The sequence below is a fragment of the Erithacus rubecula genome (assembly GCF_903797595.1).
Source record: "Erithacus rubecula genome assembly, chromosome: 6".
Lineage (NCBI taxonomy): Eukaryota > Metazoa > Chordata > Aves > Passeriformes > Muscicapidae > Erithacus > Erithacus rubecula.
In genome coordinates this window covers 18,703,895-18,724,932 of record NC_136688.1, presented here as the reverse complement: position 1 = coordinate 18,724,932, position 21,038 = coordinate 18,703,895, and the positions used below count along the sequence as shown (strand labels likewise).

The window sequence follows — 21,038 nt, the reverse complement described above, 5'->3', positions numbered from 1 at the left end:
TACACTGCAGAACATAAAAGAAACATAATATTTTTAATGAAAAGAAAATACATTTACCCTCAGGGGCAAAGGGCTCCATTATTGAAGGAGATTTTTAATGTGCAGCTTTCCAATATGATTTAAGTACACTGTAATTAGATCAGCAGATAACTCGAACCATAAAAATGGATCTAGATCATATTACACAGCACAAACACATTTTTCCTGCTTGTGTCCATGATGATGTCTGAATCTTCATTGAAAAGCTGAGAATTCTAACTCACCCTCTAAATGCAAGAGGAATGCCAGTCTGAGAATGGAATGCCAATGTTGGAAAGTGTGCCTGGGTCAGAGCAGTGAAGGAGGCATGTACCAGTCCATGGTCAATTTTACCAACAGTGTTGGACAGGGTGCTTAGGTCAGAGAAGTGAAAGAGGCACATACCAGCCCATGGTGAATTTTACCAGCAGTGTTATAAGGGTGCCAGGGTCAGAGCAGAGGCACATACCAGCCCAGGCTGGATTTGCCAGCAGTGTTATAAGGGTGCCAGGGTCAGAGCAGAGGCACATACCAGCCCATGGTGAATTTTACCAGCAGTGTTATAAGGGTGCCAGGGTCAGAGCAGAGGCACATACCAGCCCAAGCTGGATTTGCCAGCAGTGTTATAAGGGTGCCAGGGTCAGAGCAGAGGCACACACCAGCCCATGCTGGATTTGCCAGCAGGGTTGTAAGGGTGCCAGGGTCAGAGCAGAGGCACGTACCAGCCCACGCTGAACTCCACGTGCGCGTCGAAGAGCGCGACCACGGGCGCCGAGGCCGCTCTCCAGCCGCTGACCCGCGAGCGGATCAGCCCCTCCTGCCGGCTGTGCCGCACCACCTTGATGAAACCAGGCTTGTGAGCATTCACCTCATCCACGTACTGCTGCAGCTTCTCCTTCAGCTCCTCTGCAGGAGGGAAAGAACTCGGTGTTAGCAACAAGTGGCAGCTGTGTTAGAGTTTATCTTCACTTTTCCCTCTTCAGTCAGTCGGGATTCAAGGCTCAAGCGATGGAATTTCGTGTTCAGATTCGATGTCTATTAATGCTTGTCTATAGAACAGTGAGTGCTGCAGCACTTCTAGCTAACAAGCTAAAAATGCAAAAATGGTGATGGATCTCATTTGTTACAAGGTCTTTTAGGGCCTAATTGACCAATTAAAAACTAACACCTAGATTATTCTTACTTTTGACCCAATGACCAAACACCCGTGACCTGCAGTGGGGCATCCTCTATGCAATTGAAAAATACTACACTAACACAAGAAGGAGAACAAGAAAGAAGAAAAACCAATGCCCCAAAACCTCCATCTTGCCCCATACCTATTACTATATTCTAAAACCTCAAATTCCATGTGATATTACACACCTCTATTCAAACTACACACCAGTGATTCTATCACTCAGTTTTGGAAGCCTTCTCCAAGGCCTCAGATCAAAAGCAGTGTTCTTCTAGGGGTCAGTGCCAGAAAGCACAGATAGTTCCAATCTCCCAGGCTTCAGGATTCCAACTAGCTGGACAAACAAAAGCAACAGCAAAACAGGAATAGCCTTCACACAGCTACCCACAATTCTCAAATTGTCAGTCTAAAAGGAGGCAAACAAAAAGGAGAAGGACCATGAATTATATAGCATTAAAAAAAATTTCATATGTAACTATTTAGCCTACATGACTGCCATCAGAATCCTGGCACTGTTTAACAAAAACATGCCACAAAATGAAGTGCCATAGCTACTTAAGACCATTTTACTGTAGCAATAAACAAAGGACCTGTCTTATATTTCCAGAAAAAAAAAAAACCCTAAGTATTTTCCAAGAATCTTCTCTACCATATTTCAAGGAAAAAAGAGAAGTAAGAATAAAATGCATTATTTTTTTCCTGTTGCATTTTTCCTTCTCAACCTTGACAATGGTTTCTGTCTTGACTAAAAGGTTCAACAACTTTTTTTCTTAGAACAAAGACCAATAAAAGCTCTGAAGGAGAATAATTCCTAATTAAAATATAACAAGTCTTAGATTAACAGCTATCTTAGCTCTAGTTTAAAGACCACTGCATGAGAAAATACAGTATGTGGAGTACAAATATTGTATCACAATTATTATTTACTAAAAGCACTGCTCACTTTATTCTTTATTAGCATTCCCATGTTCTATTTACATTATGGTATCATTCAGAATTCCCTTTGGGATAATAAATTCCCTTAGTCTGAATCTCTCCACAAGTCCAGGAATGTCTTTGCTGTGATCAGAATAATGCCAGAGTGGCCATTATCAAATCTGCATTAAAGCTCAGTGCTGACTAATCCTTTCTGTGAAAACTTAGGCAAGCCACAGGTTCCCTGGGGAAGTGGTGACAGCACAGAACCTGCCTGTGTTTGGGAATGTTTGGACAGCCCTCTCAGGCACATTCCCATGGCAATTTTGGGCTCATGTCCTACATGGAGCCCAGGCATCCTTCCACTCTGGGAGCTGGTCACCTCAAATAGATGTGGACAGCAGGCATGCTGGAACAGGTAATGGCACAGAAAACTAAAAGCAAGCACACTTCATGAGCCACAATAAACATCCATCCTTGGAAAGGAGGTGGGTGTTTCCTCTCTTGAGATGACAGAGCTCACAAAGTCTCCTGAAACTCCTCCCTGTGTGTAAAGGCTCTTGGACAGCCAGCAGCTGATGCTGCTGGTTCCTCAGACCCTGCAGGACAGGCCATGCCACGTACCTCTGTGTCCATGAACTCTGCATTAAATGAGAGAACACCACAGCAAAGTCCTGATTCTTACAGGTTTTCATACAAACAACAATTAAAAAGGAATGGTCTGCTGGTCATGCCCATCACAACATCTGAACTGCAGCAATATTTTAGGAATTGATTGGATATATTCCCAGAATTTTCGACATTGCATTGCCAATATCTATTCAATTTGTTTGTCTGTGATTGCCTGGAATAAACAGTATGAGCCACTTACACAGCACAGAGCACTCTTCTGTTTTGTATTAGGCTTGCTTATTGATCAATACACTTTTTCTCCTTCATGAAGTAAAATAAACCCCACATTATTTTCTATCATGCTTGTGCCAAACCACATGTCCTTACTGCTCTCCCCCAACACAGGGACTTGTAGCAAGCACAGAACTATCAAACCAACCACTAGCTAACAGCACATTGAAAAGGAGACATTTCTGTTATTCTAATCCTATGCACCTAAAAATAGTACAAACCTATTCTCTGCTCCCAAAATGCACCACTGCAGAGGGTGAATATCAAAACATGAAGATCCAAGCTTTGTTCTTGGTGTAAGTGGCTGCTCCCAGCCTTGCAATAGCAGGAGGCTTTGTTTTCCACAACAATGCAGCATCATCACTGAGGATAAAATGCGTGAAAGGAAAGCAGGCTCTAGTCAAGGACTTGAAAATCAGTAGCCTTGACAGAGTCATTGTTCCCTCAGTCACTCCTTTTCACTAAGTGGGCTATTCTTACTCCTGCCTTAGACTTTTCCTAATGTGGACTGACTTTAGAAGCTTGAGTAAACACAGGATCCATTCCATAGCTGGGTGTAGAATGGAAAGAGATGGAAATGGAACAGAACCCCAATCTTGGCTTGCCACCAGCATGACTTCAGCTGCACATTAGAGCTGTGACATTTATCAGGCAGTGCACGCTTCTGATTTTCTGGTTACACTGCAGCTCTTTGCAAATGAAGGGAATGGCCTGAGAGCATCTCAGGGGAACCCTGGAGGCTCACCCATGGTCAGTCAGCATCCCCTGGGCTTCAGCATCACCTCAGGTGCCTGAGGAAACTGCTGCTTTTCCCTTCATCTCCAACACTGGCCCAGGAGCAGTGACTTACCCTGGCTTGTGCTCAGGAGACACAGCAGGATTTTGCAGTCAGGCACTTTCTGGCCTTTGTTATTTAAAACAGATCAGCTTTGCTCTGCAAAGGCAGAGTGCTGAGCAGAGCATTATGTGCACCCTTTGTCTTACAGGACCTATTGGGCAGATTCTTCCAGAAGAGAAGGCTGTAAAAAAAAATGTATCATTTTCACTCAGCCACGAGACAGAGAAGACATGTCAACAAAGTTTAGAAAGTCACAATTCTGGAAAACACTTCAATGCCCTAGGAAAAGAGTTGAGTCAGTTTTTTCCCTGTGCATTCCCATGTCTTCCTCAGTTTCACATGAGAAATCTGATTTCAATTGTTTTTGACAGTTTTAGAGCACCCAGCCCAACCAGTCTGAATGATGGGGCTCTCCCCCAGAACTATTCACACACTTTGCTGTGGCACTTATGGTCTTCAGCAAAATCATTTTAACCCATGCTCTTTTCTTTTTCCACTTCAAGATATGTTGCTTGAATAATAAACAGTCTTTTCCATAAATTATTGTGCTTCATAGCTTTATGCCACCATAAGGAGAAGACAGGGAATAAGCAAATATGTCATGTTCAATACACTGTTGATTCAGAGTCTAATTATGGAAACAAACAGGCTTACAAAGAGAGATGCATGTGCCTTTCAGCACAGAATCTCTCAAATAAGGACTCAATTTGACTAAGCTGAATGAGACTCTGCAGTTGGAATGAAAGAGCAGCCATATATGGAGTGGGAAAATGGCACTTGGAAATGCTGCACCCTGCCACCTGTCTCTATATGGTACAGATGTCTGGAGAGCACAGCACAACTCTCCTCACAAATGTAGAAAACATAATTAGCGTGCCATAATTATGTTTAATATTAACATAATTAAGTTCAAACTCTTCTAAGAGGTTGTTTGTTTATTTTTAACAAATTGACAAAGATTTTGTTTGTCAAGCTCCCCTACCCAGTGTGACAAAGCAGTGCTGAAGGATTCACACAACTCTGCCTTCTTAGGAAATGGCAGAAGCTGGACAGGATGGAGCAAGGAGCATGGGGGTCAGAAAGCATCAGCCAGCCCATTTCTTGAAAGGAAAAGCATCTACAGATCATGCTTTTCATCCAGCAGCATGAAGTGGGTTACTTTTGTAAGCCTCAGCCCCTTACAGCAGTGTCCCACAGCAGCTGGGGTCTGCCCCCAGACTTCTAATTTCAGATCTTTGATACTAACAGTCCTGCCATAAATAACAAGTTACATGCTGCACACTCATGTTCACTCTAAGAACAGCCACTTAAGGCTAACTTTCAGTATCTTTCAGTAACTTTCACACTTTAACATACTCCCATATTTCAATGAGCTTGCATCTCAGAAAAACCCCGTTTATGAAGCCCCACACTATGCTTGCCTGAGACATTTCACTGAGCTTTTTCTCAGCTGTAAGTTTGCCAACAGAACTAAAACAACAAATATATAAATAAAATAACACTCATAACACTGTGCATTTTCTAAAGCCTAAGAGTCCCTGCTGACTTTGGCCCAGCAGTGTGTGCTGCACGTCACTGCCATCTCTGCAAACCTTGTGCTTCTCCTTTAGAGCAATACTTCCACATCAAAGGCCCAGGAATTACCATGTCCCTCTTCACCCTGGCCTTGGCATCAACATGACTTCTTTTACTGAGAAGGGAAAAAATTACTTTTCAATACAGAACTATGTTTAAATTAACAATTGGCCTCCTTGTGCCAAAAACAGTGGATTGACACGTTATATGAAAGGGGTAAAATCCTGCCAATTCATTATTTTATCTCTGTGCTCACTGAGCTGCCTAGAAGGCACACTCTGGACTTTAGGTAAGGAAAGTGTTGGATATTTCCTTGGATCATAAAAGACACTTTTAAAGGCAAATCAACATAGCATTTGCAAGAGTACAGCAGCAGCTTATGGCTGCATTTGGAGCCAAGGGACCAGTGGTCAGCTTGCTTCTGGCCAGGATCCCAGAGCCTTCCTGAATTCCCTGTGCAGGTCACAACAGGAGCCACTGCACTGCAGGAAGGCACAACAGCCACCTGGCACATCTCAAGAATCATTTCACCACAAGGGCTGCTGCTCTGGGAACATCTGTCTCATCAGGTACATCTCACTTCTGCATGAAAGACCAGTGGCAAAAAGGCAGAATTTGCACAAGCCGAATAATTTTAAACCAAGATTTTTCCATCTTGTTTACCCAACTGCTTTTGGCTCTAAGTCTTAGGAACAGGAAGAGCTGCCTTTCCAACTTTAACACGTATTAGCATGGCTAACTCACCTTCTGGCAAATAAAGCAAGCCTGTTATAACAGGTTTGCTGCAAAACCCCTCCTCTCTTCCCCCTAAGTCCCTCTGTAGGCAACCAGCCTGAATTCATGTAATAACTTGAATTCATGGCAGCAGCTAGGCATAGAAGAGAAACTGTTTTGCTGCACTTTATCTAATAGGATATGTGCATGATGTCACTTATTTCGTATGCAGCTCAGTGCTTCATCATTTTTATTTTTCTTACCTCTGGTCCCTTATCTTTCATGCTCAAGTGATCACCTCTCATCTCTGTACCAGAAGCAGATAATTCCAAATGGAAAATATTTACAAGCACACAGAGGCATGTCATTTGTAATGCACATGTGTACAGAGAATGTCTGCAGCAGAGGGTAACAATGCTCCAGCAGATAAGGAGGGTCTGCTGTGCACACGTATTTAATAGCCCTCTGTTATCTGGTAATAGATAAACCACCCAGGGGAAATTACCAACATGATGCAAGGAATTGATCTGGACACACATCAGAAACAAAAAAGCAATGGAATCCTTCTCCTGCACTCCCACACCTGACCTGCACTGCTGACAGAGATGCATAGTCTAATCTCAGAAGTTCATGCTATCCACATGTAAAGATAGAGAGTGGAATGAACTTTCACACTCACCACCTCTGCATTCAGCAAGCCAAAGTCCCAGCTGCTGTCAGACCTCCTCAGGTCTATTAAGACAAATTGCCTACAACAATCTATTCCAGCTCACATCTTGGATTACAAGCCAAGGCTTTCTCCAGTACATGAACAGCATCCTTCTCCCACGGTAAAGGCAGGGAAAAGAAATGCATTTCCCCTCTTAAAGCCTACACACACATTTATTTAATTGCCCAGGAGAACCTATACAGAGGAATGGGAAGTTTTCAAGGGGTTTAGCAGGGGCTGCTTTGATCCGTTCTCACTCCTTCACAAACATCTCTCTGCAGGGAAGGAGCTCAGGTGGGCATTTAACTGAATCCTTGTGTGAGGTCCTGGGAATCCTACAGCAAAAGGACAACATACAGCAAATAAATCCACTTCAAAACAGCAATTCAACAGCTTCCAACAAAAAACAGGCTTTGTAGAAGAAATCTGTGCCAGCAACTCTTCCATGAGACATCTAGCAGACATATTCACTACTTAGGTTCATTTTGGTTTTTTTTCTAAATGATGCGTATTTCCAATCCCAGCCATGAAAATGGGATACCACACTTCAGATCATTAATTCCTAAACAGAAATATTGCTGTTAATGTTCTTAATAAATCCCCAAAGTATGGAAAGAACTATGAAAACTGGAAACTCTGACAGGTCAACACTCGGTTATGGAGGAGGGGAGACAGAAGAAATAAATATTACAGCTGTTGTTTTTGTTACTACTAATCTCCTGGGGTAATGTCTTTATTACAAGGGCTGCAAGTCTCTTTTATTTCCCTTCTATTATTTATTGAGTGTTGTTTGAAAACAGCACTCGATTCATGTAAGGTGCATCCCACCAAGCCCACATTCTAGCAGCAGTCTCCCAACACTTTGCAAGACAGAGACACAAACTGAGATGTCAGATGAATCTCCAAGGTTGCAGAAGGGGAGGAATGGAACCTGGATCTCCCAAATCCCAGGGCTGCACATTTCTCACCACACAATTTCCCATTAGGCTGTGATTCTGCATTTTGAGCCGTGGCCCATATGGAGCCCTGAGAGCTCTGATTCAGAGCAGACCCAAGGACTCTTCCACATCCCTGTGCCAGGATTATGAGGCAGCTGCCACATGGGATCTTGCTAAAGTTAACAGAAATGCACTGTACCAAAGGAGCTGAACACTGCCCCTCCATCCCCCCAACAACAGGACACTCACATGCTTATCTCTGACACAGAGCAGAGCTCACTAAAGGGAAGTGTTAGCACTTATAGAGGAAAATAAAACACATTTCCTCTCAGCTCCTTAGGAGGCAAGGCAGGACTAATAAAAAGGCAAAAAATGTCTTTTCTTAGACTGCCAGTCAGGTGTGCAACACACACACACAGCTGAACACAGGACAGGGACTTGCCAAGTGCTGCCACCAGCCAGAGGGACAGAGCCTGCTGCCATTGACTCTCTAGGGCCACACCAGAATCCTAGGAAGGTGCTTACATTTCAAAGTCTCTTTAAAAGCAGAGCTAATTATATAAACCTAATGGTTCCACTCGATGTACAGACTGCTGGATGTTTGAATGAATCTCAGCAGGAACACTGTCCCACCCAGATTTCAGGGCACCACTGCTTCCTGTCAGGGGTTATTGGATAGCTACAATAATGTGACACAGCAATGAGGGCAGCAATCAGCACTGCCTCTGCAATCAGACACTCATATCACATCTGATGCAAGAATCCCTCCTGATGTTTATTTGGATACAATAGTTTTATAAAGGGGCTGTAGACTGAGAGGCATAACAAGCACCAAGAGCATGCATTAGAGCTGACACATTGATATAATATACTGTTGGAAGAACCTCAGCCAAAATTCTGAGTTCATCATTTCATTCCTTGGCATTCCTGGATTCATTGTAAAATGACCTTTAAATGTTAAAAGAAGTGTTTGATAAATGCATTCTACTCCCAGCTGTTTCCAGTAATCCAAATGGCACCTTTTCCCCCCCAACATACAGCATTTAATTCTGATCTATTTTTTGTGGATGTGTGTGGAAAATCACTATTCAGGAAAGAGGCTAAATGCCTGAACAGAGTCAGATCAGATTGTATAAATCAAGAAAAATACAACCTAAAGAGCACATTAGAAGCCTCTGTACTTTCATAACCATAAGATGCAGCAAGCTGCTCACTCTACAGTAAACCTGATAAATAATCATGACTCCAAGAAACACTCTGGCACTCCATGTTGTGATAACAGATTCATAAGGAAAAAAACCCTGCCAATTAAAACACACTAGTCCAAGTGTAACTACTTTATTTCTGGAGCAGATTCTGAGGAAATTAGTCACATAAGCCACATCAAAAATGGAATATGCAAATACTCAGTAAGAAGTGGATGAAACAGAGATGTTAATATTCCCCTCTGGATCAAAACTCTCTCTCAGAATAGGGTTATAAAAGGAAGAGGAAAGAGAAAGCAATCACTAATACTTATTGGAAGAGGATCTGTGCAATCCAATCCTTTACTCAAAACAGGTCCAAGTAAACAATATGAATCAATATTCACTGCTACACAATTATTTAAAAGAATGACACAGAGCATTAAAAGGTTTTGATTTGAATAAATAGGACTTAGCCTTGCATGCCATGTTGATTTTTTATTAAAATCTTACTTGATATCAGAAATTATAATCTAACTTTAAATTTATTGCATAGAATCCCTTCCCTGGGAGCAAACCCACATGCACAAAACCCAAAGATGCTATGAAAGCATCCTCCAGGGTCAGGACAGCAGAAACACCATTTCACAATGCCTTTTTCTTTAACTTGGCCAAATGAAGAGTTATATTTGGTAACTTTCTATTTTGACTGAACCACTCTTACTGTACCAGACAACTCCTACACACCAGATGCAAATTGCCCATATTCCAAGCCAGAAAGATTGATTTCCTGGCTATCTGTGATCATGTTGTGTGTGACCTGCTGTTATCTTTGAAAGGCTGCTTGCAGAAGAATGTAATTCACACAGCAATAGCAACACAGCACCCAACCCAGCAGGGAGGAATACAGCCTGCCTGGGCAGGGGGGCTCTTCTCAGCAGAGGGGATTAGTTCACAAAAATGACTTGGTTTTGTATCAGCAGAGCTGCAGTTGATGTTTCTCAAAATAAAAATAAAAGCAAATTATCCCAATATGAGCAAGTTTGGTTGTTATTCCAGTAGCTAATAGGGCTCTGGCAATACAGCCAGAGTAAATCAGGTAATACCCCTTGCAGGTACAAATATTACATGGGAAATACTAGAGTTACTGAATCCAATTAAATGTTCTCAGCAAACACTGTTATGTGTCCAGGGCCCAAATGCAACAGTACACAAGATGTCACTGGAAATGCCAGTTAAAATCACACCTCTTAACAGTCAGCTCTCACCTATCCTCTTACGTCATCATACAGTCTTGAAAAATTCTGCCAAACACATTTTATTACCTGCACAGCCATCGAATCCTGCTCACCTGGCATAAACAGCCCTTTGAGGAATGCCATCTCATTTGGGACAACCTGTGAGCCAGCTACTGAGATATCTAAGTCATGGCTTTTAATTCGTGCCAATTTTGAGAACCTGAAAGTTACAACTGCTCATTTTTCAAGCTTCCTAAAGTATGGATAAAATCCATGTGGTTTTCACGCCTGTAAATCCCCCATTCAAATCAGAAATTATTTGGTTTGAATACCATAGGAGCCATAGGGTTCCATCTAAAGATAGAAACTGTTTTTTGGAAGAATCAACTATGAACATTTTCAAATTAAAGCAACAAATTCTGGGTTGCTTCCTTCCTAGCATATCTGCTTACTCCTTAGGAGCAACACAGTGCTGGGATGGTGCCATTTGGTAGCTGTGGAAAATCTCTAAATCCAGCACATATGATCTCCAAGAATTACTGTATCATCCACTGCCTCCTAAAAATCCTGAACTAAAAGAACAAAATACCATAGAATTTGTATATTTAAATATATCACCATGTAGTAAGTTATTTCAAGCCTTTAATCAGTTATTATAAAAATTTTCTCTGTAGGCACCTAATCACAATCAATCCATTATTTCTAAAGACATGATTGGGAGTTAATTGTTATATCACAACTGCTGTTTATGCCCTGCCTTTCTGCATGACAAAAATGTGAGGGACAGCAGCAGCATCCTTATGCTTTCAGAGAAAAAAAAAAAAATAAAGGCTAGGCATTAAAAATAGCCCAAATAGTAACTTGAACTAAAATGCAACACAGCTTTTCAATTCATTACACAGCACTGATGTTAGCATCTCACTGCAGTCTGGGAAAGATTTGGTTAAATGCTGCTTAATTGGGAGGAGGTTATTTCAAAACTAGAGTATGTTAATCTGGCAGTTAGTCTGCCTCCCAGCAGGGTGGAAACCTTGCTGCATAAAACATGCACACACAGGAGCACACACCAGCCTTGCCTCTCCTGCTCCCTAGAAGCAGTTGGCACCAGAGCCAATATTTTTTTTTTTTTCATTATAAGCAGTAGAAGTGTGTTTTTACTGTGCTGAAGTAAAGGCTCCTGATTTGCAACCAGGGGAGCAGCTCAGGTGGTTTTTTTTAAGTATTAGGTAAACAAGAGTTGAGGAGAATATACTTGAATTACAGTGACTCCTGCAAATATTGAGATATATTACACCAGGTTTGTTCAACATTTGTGTTCTGACAGAATTCACAATAATGTCAGTTTGTTTCCTTTCTCTTTTTTTTTTTCTCATTTAATTTTAGCCCTTTACTTCAAAATTTACCTTCTGAAGCAAGGCTTGAATACCTGTGGTCAAAGCAGAGAGACTTTTGGGAGCCATCAGTCATGAAGGACAACTGAGGATGTGTGAAACTGATTGTTCATGTGGAAAACTATGCACATGGGCACTTGTATCCAGGCCCTCCCCCACCACACTATTCCAACATCTTCTCAATAAATGCAGCAAATTTAAATGATTTCCATAACAGCTCCCAGCCTAATTTTTACTGATGTTGTTATTTTTATACACATTAAAATTCTGAATCCTGACATTTATATAAAATATTACTTGGGAATTTTAAGGTTTTTTTCCAGGACATTTTCCTATGAAGGGCTGCTAGCATTAGGTCCTCCCTGTATCTCATTTAGCCAGCCATGCTGTAGTCTGTAGCTTTGCACAAAACCTACCAGACTCCATTTATTATAGATATCCAAAGGCTTGAAACTACCTCCTATCCAATTCTTCCAGAATCCTCTTCGTCCTTTCACTGTGAATAATGATTTTGCACAGATAATGGCTAATTTCCTTGGACTGGATTTTTATTTGCAATGATTTGCAATTTGATTTGTAGTATATCCACATTTTTCAGAATAGTTACTGCCTGACTTCTCAGATTTAAACCCTTTAGCATCTTCAAAAGAACGCTTCCTGAACAGCTAAATTTGTAATGAAATTCCACGATTAAATTCTCTCCATCTATGAGCATTAAATTCCTACCTTGTCTGCATGCTGCAGTATGTTGCATTGAAGACAACTTTGGACTGGGTAATGATCTCATTTCCCTACATAGCATTCATCTCAGTTAACCTCAGAGGGATTATACAGCAATATTCTTATGTCACAGGAGGAGCTTGCTTCCATGCTTAGTAATACTAAACTCAGAGTTACAATTAATATCCAAATCTTAAAAATCCTGAGCAGCATTTATTCCACAGAACAATAGCAAGAAGCTTCTTGAGGCTCTCCCATTACCCCCACTTTCCAAACCTGCCCTGTGTTAAGTTAAAAATGTATAAATTGTACCCTACATAGCAAACACAGTCATCCTACACACACTGAGAGTGTTAAGGGGCCTAAACAAAGGGCAATTAATTTCTTCCTTACATCTTCTGTATATATGATCCAGTATGCTCAAAGCAAGGTTCTGCTTATGGAAACAAGACAAATTAATATTACCTGTCTGTTAAGTACTTACATTTTGGTTTCTTAGCAGTACCACAAGGAAAATCCAGCACTTTCCACAGAGGAATTTTGGCATAAACAAAAAATCAAATGCAGGCAACTTGCATGCTGCACAGAATTTCTACCTGAGAGGTTTAAAGATGCCTCAGAAGAGCTGCTTGCAAAGCTGTTGTCAAAGGAACTGGCAAGGTTTGCTACCTGAGCAACAGCAGCAGGTAATGTGAAGAACCTGAACCACATGCTGCAATTCCAATTAGGAAACTCAAATCAGGAAAAGCAGCTCCAGTAAATGCCATAAACATAAGAAGACTAAATGCCTGAAGAGGCAAACTAAAAGTGGTCACAGTTCAAATACTACAAATTGGAGACTAGTCAATGTTCCTGTCTTTCACCACAGACAAATCAGGGTGATTAGAACACAGAGAATCAGGAGGTTTCCTAAGTTCTCTTTGAAAACCATGGCAGGTGAGGTTTCTCTTTTTTCTATCATTTCCATTACCATCCAGAAGAACAAAAAGCTCAAATCTACAGCAAAAACAAATAACTTTCTGAAAAGCAAAAAGACTACCAGCTCCTAACAAGAAGTTATTCTCAAGTCTTTTTGCTAAGCTGCACATGAAAGCTTATGTCAAGAGTTCCTTTATTTATTTGCTATGTGAATGTATCTCCTTGGTAGCTAAAAAGCAAACACTGTATGTGTTAATTGGAAGCATTTGTGAAAACTAATTAAATTTGCTGTGTGGCAATCATGCTTCAGAAAAGGTTTTTTGTATCAAATCCTAATAAAGACTTGTTCATCTGGTACATGCTTTGTTTAATCCCTCCAGGTGGATAAACAAAGAACATATCAATTGTATCTTAGTAAAGAGAGAAGTCAATCTAAAGACATTAATTAGGGAGCATGGCACAAGTTATCCCTGGGCAAAACCAAAGGGATTCAGGTTGCTTCAATGCCAAACCATGCCACCATTGTTTCCACATGACCATTCCCTAATGAATTCATCTCTCCCATCAAAACTATCCTCCCCTAATGATGGGAAATGGACCTGATATTTGATATGCACTAGCACTCACAAATCCCTCTGAAACCAGCTGGGATCAGATGCATGTGAAGTTCATGAGTAGCTGGATGAGCTATGCCTCCACTTCCTCTGGGCTTTGTCCACACATGACACCTCTCCTCACTAAACAATGCCTTATTTCTCTCCACCCATCTGCTACTTGGATTTTGGAACCCATTGATCCCACTGGTTTGACTTGCACTGCAACGGGCAAAACCAGCAGGAGAAACAGGGCACACCTCCTGAAGGCTTTTCACTGAAATCCTGCCATCCTCTTCACTAAAATCCAGTCATTTCATCCTCTTGGGACAGCCTGGCTGAGCTCCTTGGGACACAGCACCAAACCCCCTGAGATGGTTCAGGCACAGTTACCTCAGGTGTGCTGTCCTGCAAGTGCAGTTCAATGCCAATACTGCATTCTTAAAATACTAGTAACTATTCTTTAATCTGCATTTTAATAAGCACAGTCTTTTAGTCATACAAGAGGTTGTACTGAAGCTCAATCCTTTTAATTGTTGAAGAGAAGGCACTTTTACAACTCCTTAGCATCTGGCCATCAGAAATAATTCCATGAATTAGGATGACAAGAGCAGCTTTGGTGAGAACTACTCAGCATCTGAATTAAACAAATACAGTCAGTGAGGCTCAGCCGGGCTCATAAATCAAAAGTGATTATGTTCACATGCCAGAATGCAGTCAACATGTTTCTTAAGTTTTAAACTTTCATTTCTGGCTTAAATTCCCAGTCACCTTAAAGGTTCTTAACTAGTGTAACAAAGACCTTACTGAGGTTGGAGATTTTAAAACCTAACTGGACATAGCCTTGGGTGACTTGTTCTTTGAGCAGGTGGTGGGACTGGGGGTCTTCAGGGGTCACTTCTCACAGAGCTCACATCTGCCTTGGACAGGATGCATTCATTTCTTCAGATGCACTCCTATCTTCTGATAAAATGAACGGGCAGACACAGAACAAATTACAACTCTGAGTAGATGGTTTGAGAGCAATACAGGAACTGGGGTGTGAGTAATTTGGCCCTTCTGTGAGCTTGCAACACCCAGTCATAATTTTACAGAATCTGATTTTAATAATGGTATTTTTTCAATTTCAGAGATAAAATAAAGCCCTGCTAAGAAACTAAGTGCATATTTCAGACACTGTAAGGGCAACGTTTTTGAAACATAAGTCTGAAGCTTGACTCCTTAGCCCTTGCTTGGATCAATGAGTAGAAGTTTCCTATTTTCACAGACCTGCAGATGCACAGCACTACAGTATCCAGCTGAACAAACAGGCTCACCAGTAGTGAAATAATGGGACTGAGTCTCTTCCACTGTTTATGAAACTCTGCCTATCAGTGACTAAGTAAACTTGTAAAACACTTCCACTTTAAATCTACGCAGCACCAGTTAATAAATCCCAATCAAGCTGCAGCTGTTCTGTGCCACGAGTCTTCCCAACAGCACCAGTTTGCTGAAGAAATGGAGCTTTGCAGTTCCTTGTTTGCAGATGGTAAATGAGAGAGCAGCAATGCAAAGGAATCTGGTGATCTTAGCACCACAGGCTGCCATGCACAGAACAAGCTGCGAGCCTTTTATGTGTATTCTCCATGCATAATTCAAACAGATTGCAGAGCCTCATGGCTTTTCTTTCATATATAGGAATCTCTGTTTAAAAGAACATCTCAAAAACATTTTTTCATGTGGACACAGTCAATGGTGACCAACTATTTCAAATATGAGAACATGAGAGATGCTAAAGATATCTCTAGCTCTGCCTGCTGGCAGAAGAACATTCACAGGGTTGTTAAGGGCTTTCAGGGAATTTAATTTTTTCATATTTCTCCCGGCCTCGCCAAATGTTGAGGTCAGAAATTATTTACAGTAGAATGAAAATAAACCTACCAAATACAGAGAGAACTTTCTACTGCTGGTTGCAACTCTGTCACCTTCCCTTCAACAGGAACAACATAGTCTGAAATATTTATGGCTGTTCAGAAACTGTAAGAGGTTTCTTTGAATATGAAATCCCTGCCTGAAAGTCCACATGCTGACTAATCAACATTTATGAATTTCACCTTAGTGCTCTTCTGTTGTAAGCCCAAAAATAGTTTGACAAATATACCATCAGACTGCAGCACTAAACAGATTTTGAGAGATCATCTGGTCCTTCTTCTTGCCCCAACACAGAGAGACACTTGTTTCAATTAATCCTGGCAGAAGTTTGTCTCAACTCCTTTTCAGTTTACTCAGCAAATATTGACCAATGTTCTTTATAGACAGATCAAATGAAGCACACTGTAAATACAAATATATTAACAATGTACCTAGGTCTGCTGTCTGGGAGCACAAACCCCAAACCTGCAGAGATTAAATCTAGATATTTGCATTTGAAACCATAAAAATAACTTTCTTCAGGCTAACCCCTTACATGAGCCATAAAACCAAAAAACTGGCCTAGAAGACTTGAAACTGTTTCTGCAGCTCTCCACTGACAAGAACACCTTTTCCTCATAAATCTGAAGACCAAGAGCTACTCTGGAGTAACAAGTCCCTTTGAACACTGATAAATACTAACATATTTCTGATGGCAAATTCATTGTAGCAGCTTTGCCTTTCCAGCAGGCATTTCAGGATGCCCCTGGGATGGGAAATGGAATGATGGATAGCACTATCTCCCATGGCCAAGCTGCAGGAGAATCCTCCCACGAGCAGGGCTGGGTAGGCACAGCAGCAGCCTGGGGGGGGATGAGAGCTTTCACAATTTAACAATTTGGCAAGACACTCAGCTGGCTCTAAACCCTACACAGTCATCAGTAACATTTAAAAACCAGATTTTGTACAGAACACGGAACAACCATCCAAATTTCCTCGCTGCCAAATCACTTGAACACAATCAAAAAAAGAGCAAAGAACTAGTTTGAGGAAAAACACTTCAAATATGAAATTGCAGGAGGAATACAGAGAAGGTGTTAGGATATAAAGCTATCCATTTCAATAAAAGAAGGAAAAATAACTAATCAAAGTCTTAAAAGCTAAACCAGGAAAACATCAAATATATCAAATCTCACCAAGGCCATAACTGATTTAAGGGAAAGCATTTTACAGCACTTTTATAAAAAATACAAACAAAATTTACTCAAGTCAGGTGATTAAGAATAAAACTCATCTACCATCTCAGCCAAAAAGTCTACAACCACCTTGTGATTTGCACTGAACTCTCTTCAGAAAGAAATCAATTTGGCTATTTGATGTATTCTCAATGTCAAAAGAATAATAACATGACAGGAATTTGAACCTTGTCTAATAAATATTCCAGACAGTTGTCACAGTACATACAGTTCCCTGGATTTTAACCTTTTTTTTTTTTTTTTTTTTTTTTTCATGCATACATCTAACCTGTGATGAATTATCACTTTGTTTATGAAGGCCAAGAGACTGAAGTCATTGTTCATGAATTCTGGTACCATATGACACAAATAATTTCACTGAATGTAATGGCATCAAGGAGGATGGGATCCATTATGCACCTAATTGCTGAATAGCACCCAAACCAAGGAATATCTCTGTCTCCACGTGGAAGCTTACAAAATAATATAAAAGACACAAGCAATACAATATACACAGCTGGTGCATGATGAGGTATTCAGTTCATAATGCACAAAACAGGACAGTTATGAGGGTTAGATACTTTCCAAAGGAGGATAAATTTTAAAATTGTGTTTAAGTATGTCTTGCAGAATCCTGACACAGAAATCTGGACAATGTTTGCCAGAAGAATGCCAGACAGGGCACTGCTGGTGTCTCATCCTACCAAACAGACATGGAACTGTCAGGAACTGTCAGTGCAGGCTCTCTCAGCATTCATGAACAGTTTCTACAGTGACAGGCCAAAGATCTGATCATCACTCTCTTCAAAACTGTCTATTTGTTCTCCCTAATTTCTGCATTTTTCAGTTAGAAACAGTCACTAGTCAAGCCCCTTTTGGGAGGCTACTGAGCCCCTGGGCTGAAGCTTAGTTGACATGGGTTCTGCTAGTAATAGGATAATGCAGGCAGTTTACTCCTCAATTTCAACAGTGTCTTTAATCAAATTATCCAAAACTCACAGAGAATGACCTTCCATTTCTAAAAGGACCCATGAAAAAAGAGAAACATATTTATTTTATCCTTACTGGTGCTTTTATAGGTCTTTCTCAGCCAGGAAACCACTGAGCAAGTAACTGATTACACAGGTAACTGCAAGTGGCACCACATTTTTAAAATATAGTACAAAAGCAGAGAAAACACTTTTCCCCTGCCAAAGCCAGTTATATAAATCACAGGAATTCCCGCTGTAATAGGTATGTATGGCACAGACAGAAATGCATTTTCACACTGATAGGAATCTTCAAAAATGACCAGAATCAGAAATGTACTCAGTCCAGCTGGAGGTGGGCAGGCAGGGTTAGTTCAGCCTGCAGAAAGCCAGGATCTGATAACCAGAGGAACCTGCTGTTGATTAAAAGTTTCTGAGTGTGGAAACTCAATTGAAATAAAACCCATCTCCAGCACACAGATTTGCTAACTCAGGTTGTACCTGGTCTAAGCTAAGTGACCATTTTTCTACATTAAATGAATCAACCACTACTGCTCTATTAGGATGGGAAAGACAGGCAGAGAAGCAGTGGAGCAGAGTCCATCCAGACAGTTTAGCATTTTCTAGAAAATGCTCTATGTGAGCCTTAAACCACAGGGTGCACACAACACTGTGCAACACCATAAAAATTCATGCAATTTTTGAAATATGTTTTTGTCATATATCAGAGTCAAGTCTTGATGCATAAGCTCCTGAGAGACAGAAATCACCCACTGCTGTTTTTCATGTTACTTTGACAACTTTGATAATCCAAACCCAGGAAGTCAAGCAAACTATTGAGCATGCATCTTGTTTTATAGTTCTACTAAAAATCCCTCTACTTTCTTTCTTGCTGACCTGCAGTTGATTGAGCTATTATGCAGTATTCCACAGTTGATTAAACTCAGTTTGATACACTCTGAAGCAACAGGCATATTTTTTTAAGGCACTTTCCATTATAAGGAAAGCTGATTAGACCCTTTTTTCCCCATTTTACAACATCTAAGTAATTTCTCTCAGTGTTTCAAGTTTAGGGCCATAAAATGATGGTTCATTTAACAGACCATTTTATTAGTTCACCTTTCCCAAGGTTTTTCTTTTCAGATATTTTAAAAGACTCCCGACTTCCTAACTTTTTGCATGTGATTGAAAGAGTGTAAAAAGAACAAATTTTGGACATGGCTAACCTGTGCAGAGCTTGCAGTATGAATTGTAGACCTCTGGGAGTGACCCAGGCTCAGTTTTGCAATCCTCTTCCTGGCCGGCTGCTAGCTCTCAGATGGGTGCTCCATGGAGCTGAAATTTCTTTTGTGAGCTCAGAGGATCACAGAGGTTCCAGTTACATCCCTTTGGGAAGACAACACTCTCTTCCAGTGATGAGCCCCTCATAATTTGGGATGGACTATGTGAGCTCACCTAGCACCACTGAGGAACTGGATTTCCTTCAATTCCTCTCTGGACTAATCACACAATTTTATGGATAATATTGTTCTATGTGAGACTGAATAACACAGCCTATTATTGAAAAAGTAAGTCCTAGAAGGCAGCACCTTTCAAGATTGGTCCACAAATTAGAAACAAATCCTAAAAGCTTTAGACATTTGATAAAGATGACACAAGGATTAAAAAAGCTACAAGAAAAAAAAAAGTAAAATAAACCCTACAACTTCTAAAGTAGCTGAATAACCTCCTTTTTTTTTTCTTTTGTTTTTAAAAATAATTTTCAATGGAGAGCTTTTAAGCATCTGATCTTTGATTTAGCATCATGCTTAGTTTAATCTCAGCATCATTTTGAGAAAGGCAGCACACCAGCACCAAGAGCTGTCTGTCATGCAAGCTTGAACTCTGAAATTATTGTACCATTCTCACCTCAGGGACTACGACTGCACATCTGCAAAACCTACAGAAAATCCCATCCTACAGCAAGCAGTAAAGCAGTAATTTTGGCTGCTTTAAACTGGATTTACTGATGTGTCTGGTGCAGAAGAGCTCCTGCCCACATGATGTCTGAAGCTTTGCAGAGTGTTCCAGGCTGCTGAGAGAGAAACTCTGAGCAGCTCCCATGCTCAATGTGTTCCCAAGGATATCAACTACCAACATTCCCTGCCATCAAACTCTTCCAGAGCTCCTACTGGGGATACAGTTAGAGAGGCACTCACTCAAATTTCAGGAGAAGAGTACATCAGTCAAAGTTTAGTTTTAGTTACATAAAATACTGCTCAGGGTCAACTGAGTACCAGGCAACTGCAAAGTACTTCTGTATCACTGTGTAACAACTGATTTTCCAGGCTTGCAGGCTAAAAGTACAGATTCTCTTATTTCATCTGAAATTTCTCTTCCTATGATCTGTGCGATCATTCTGTGTCCACATGTGATGATCTTCTTTTAACAAGCCATTAAGGTTTCCTGTAATTTCATTATTTTGTGATGTTCTTCTCCTCTGGGAGGCATAATTGCTGAAGCAAGGAGACTCGCTAAATGAAAATTTCCAAAGGCAGACACTGCTTACTTCAGACAGCTCTAGCAGTGTAGACAAAAAAAAAAAAAAAAAAAAATTAAAAAAGGCAAAATAACCTTGACTGTTTCTCTTGTCCTTAGTTAGTCTTTGAAGTCTTTGCTTCTCAGTCAGAAAAATCTCCCTTTATTTTAACCAACCTATGGGCCTTCTTTCCCTGCCCTGCCCCCCCCCCCCCCCCCCCCCCCCCCCCTTGGCTATGCTATAGCTGAATTTTTCTGGTGGAGAAGCTTTCCTAAAGTCTCCTTTCTCACCCTAAGCTCAGATGTCATAACATTTATTCTAGAAGAACAGGAACCTCCAGAGTCCAGCAGGTCTCCCTGATGGACACAAGGCATTCCAGAGGCTGTCATGGCACAGCCCTTTTACAGAACACTGTGCAGCACAAATAGCATTAATGAACATTAAAACCAATTGTGGAATACATTTTTGGTTTTGCCTGTGAGGTATTAACCACACACACAGAGTCACACAACTTGTGCTTTGGTACTCCCTGAGGTTTATCTGTTTGTGTGGCAGGTAAAGAGAAAAAACATTTCTCAGGAAACAGACACCTGATG

General features: G+C 40.8%; 1 protein-coding gene across 1 annotated transcript in view; it reads right to left on the bottom strand.

The window, feature by feature from the left end:
- The window catches only part of GALNT18 (polypeptide N-acetylgalactosaminyltransferase 18), a 164,417-nt gene that overhangs the window by 60,700 nt on the left and 82,679 nt on the right, over window positions 1-21,038 (bottom strand). Inside the window, exon 4 of the mRNA XM_079310158.1 lies at window positions 741-924. Within this exon, the coding sequence (XP_079166284.1) occupies window positions 741-924 (184 nt within the window). The remainder of the gene's footprint in view (window positions 1-740; window positions 925-21,038) is intronic.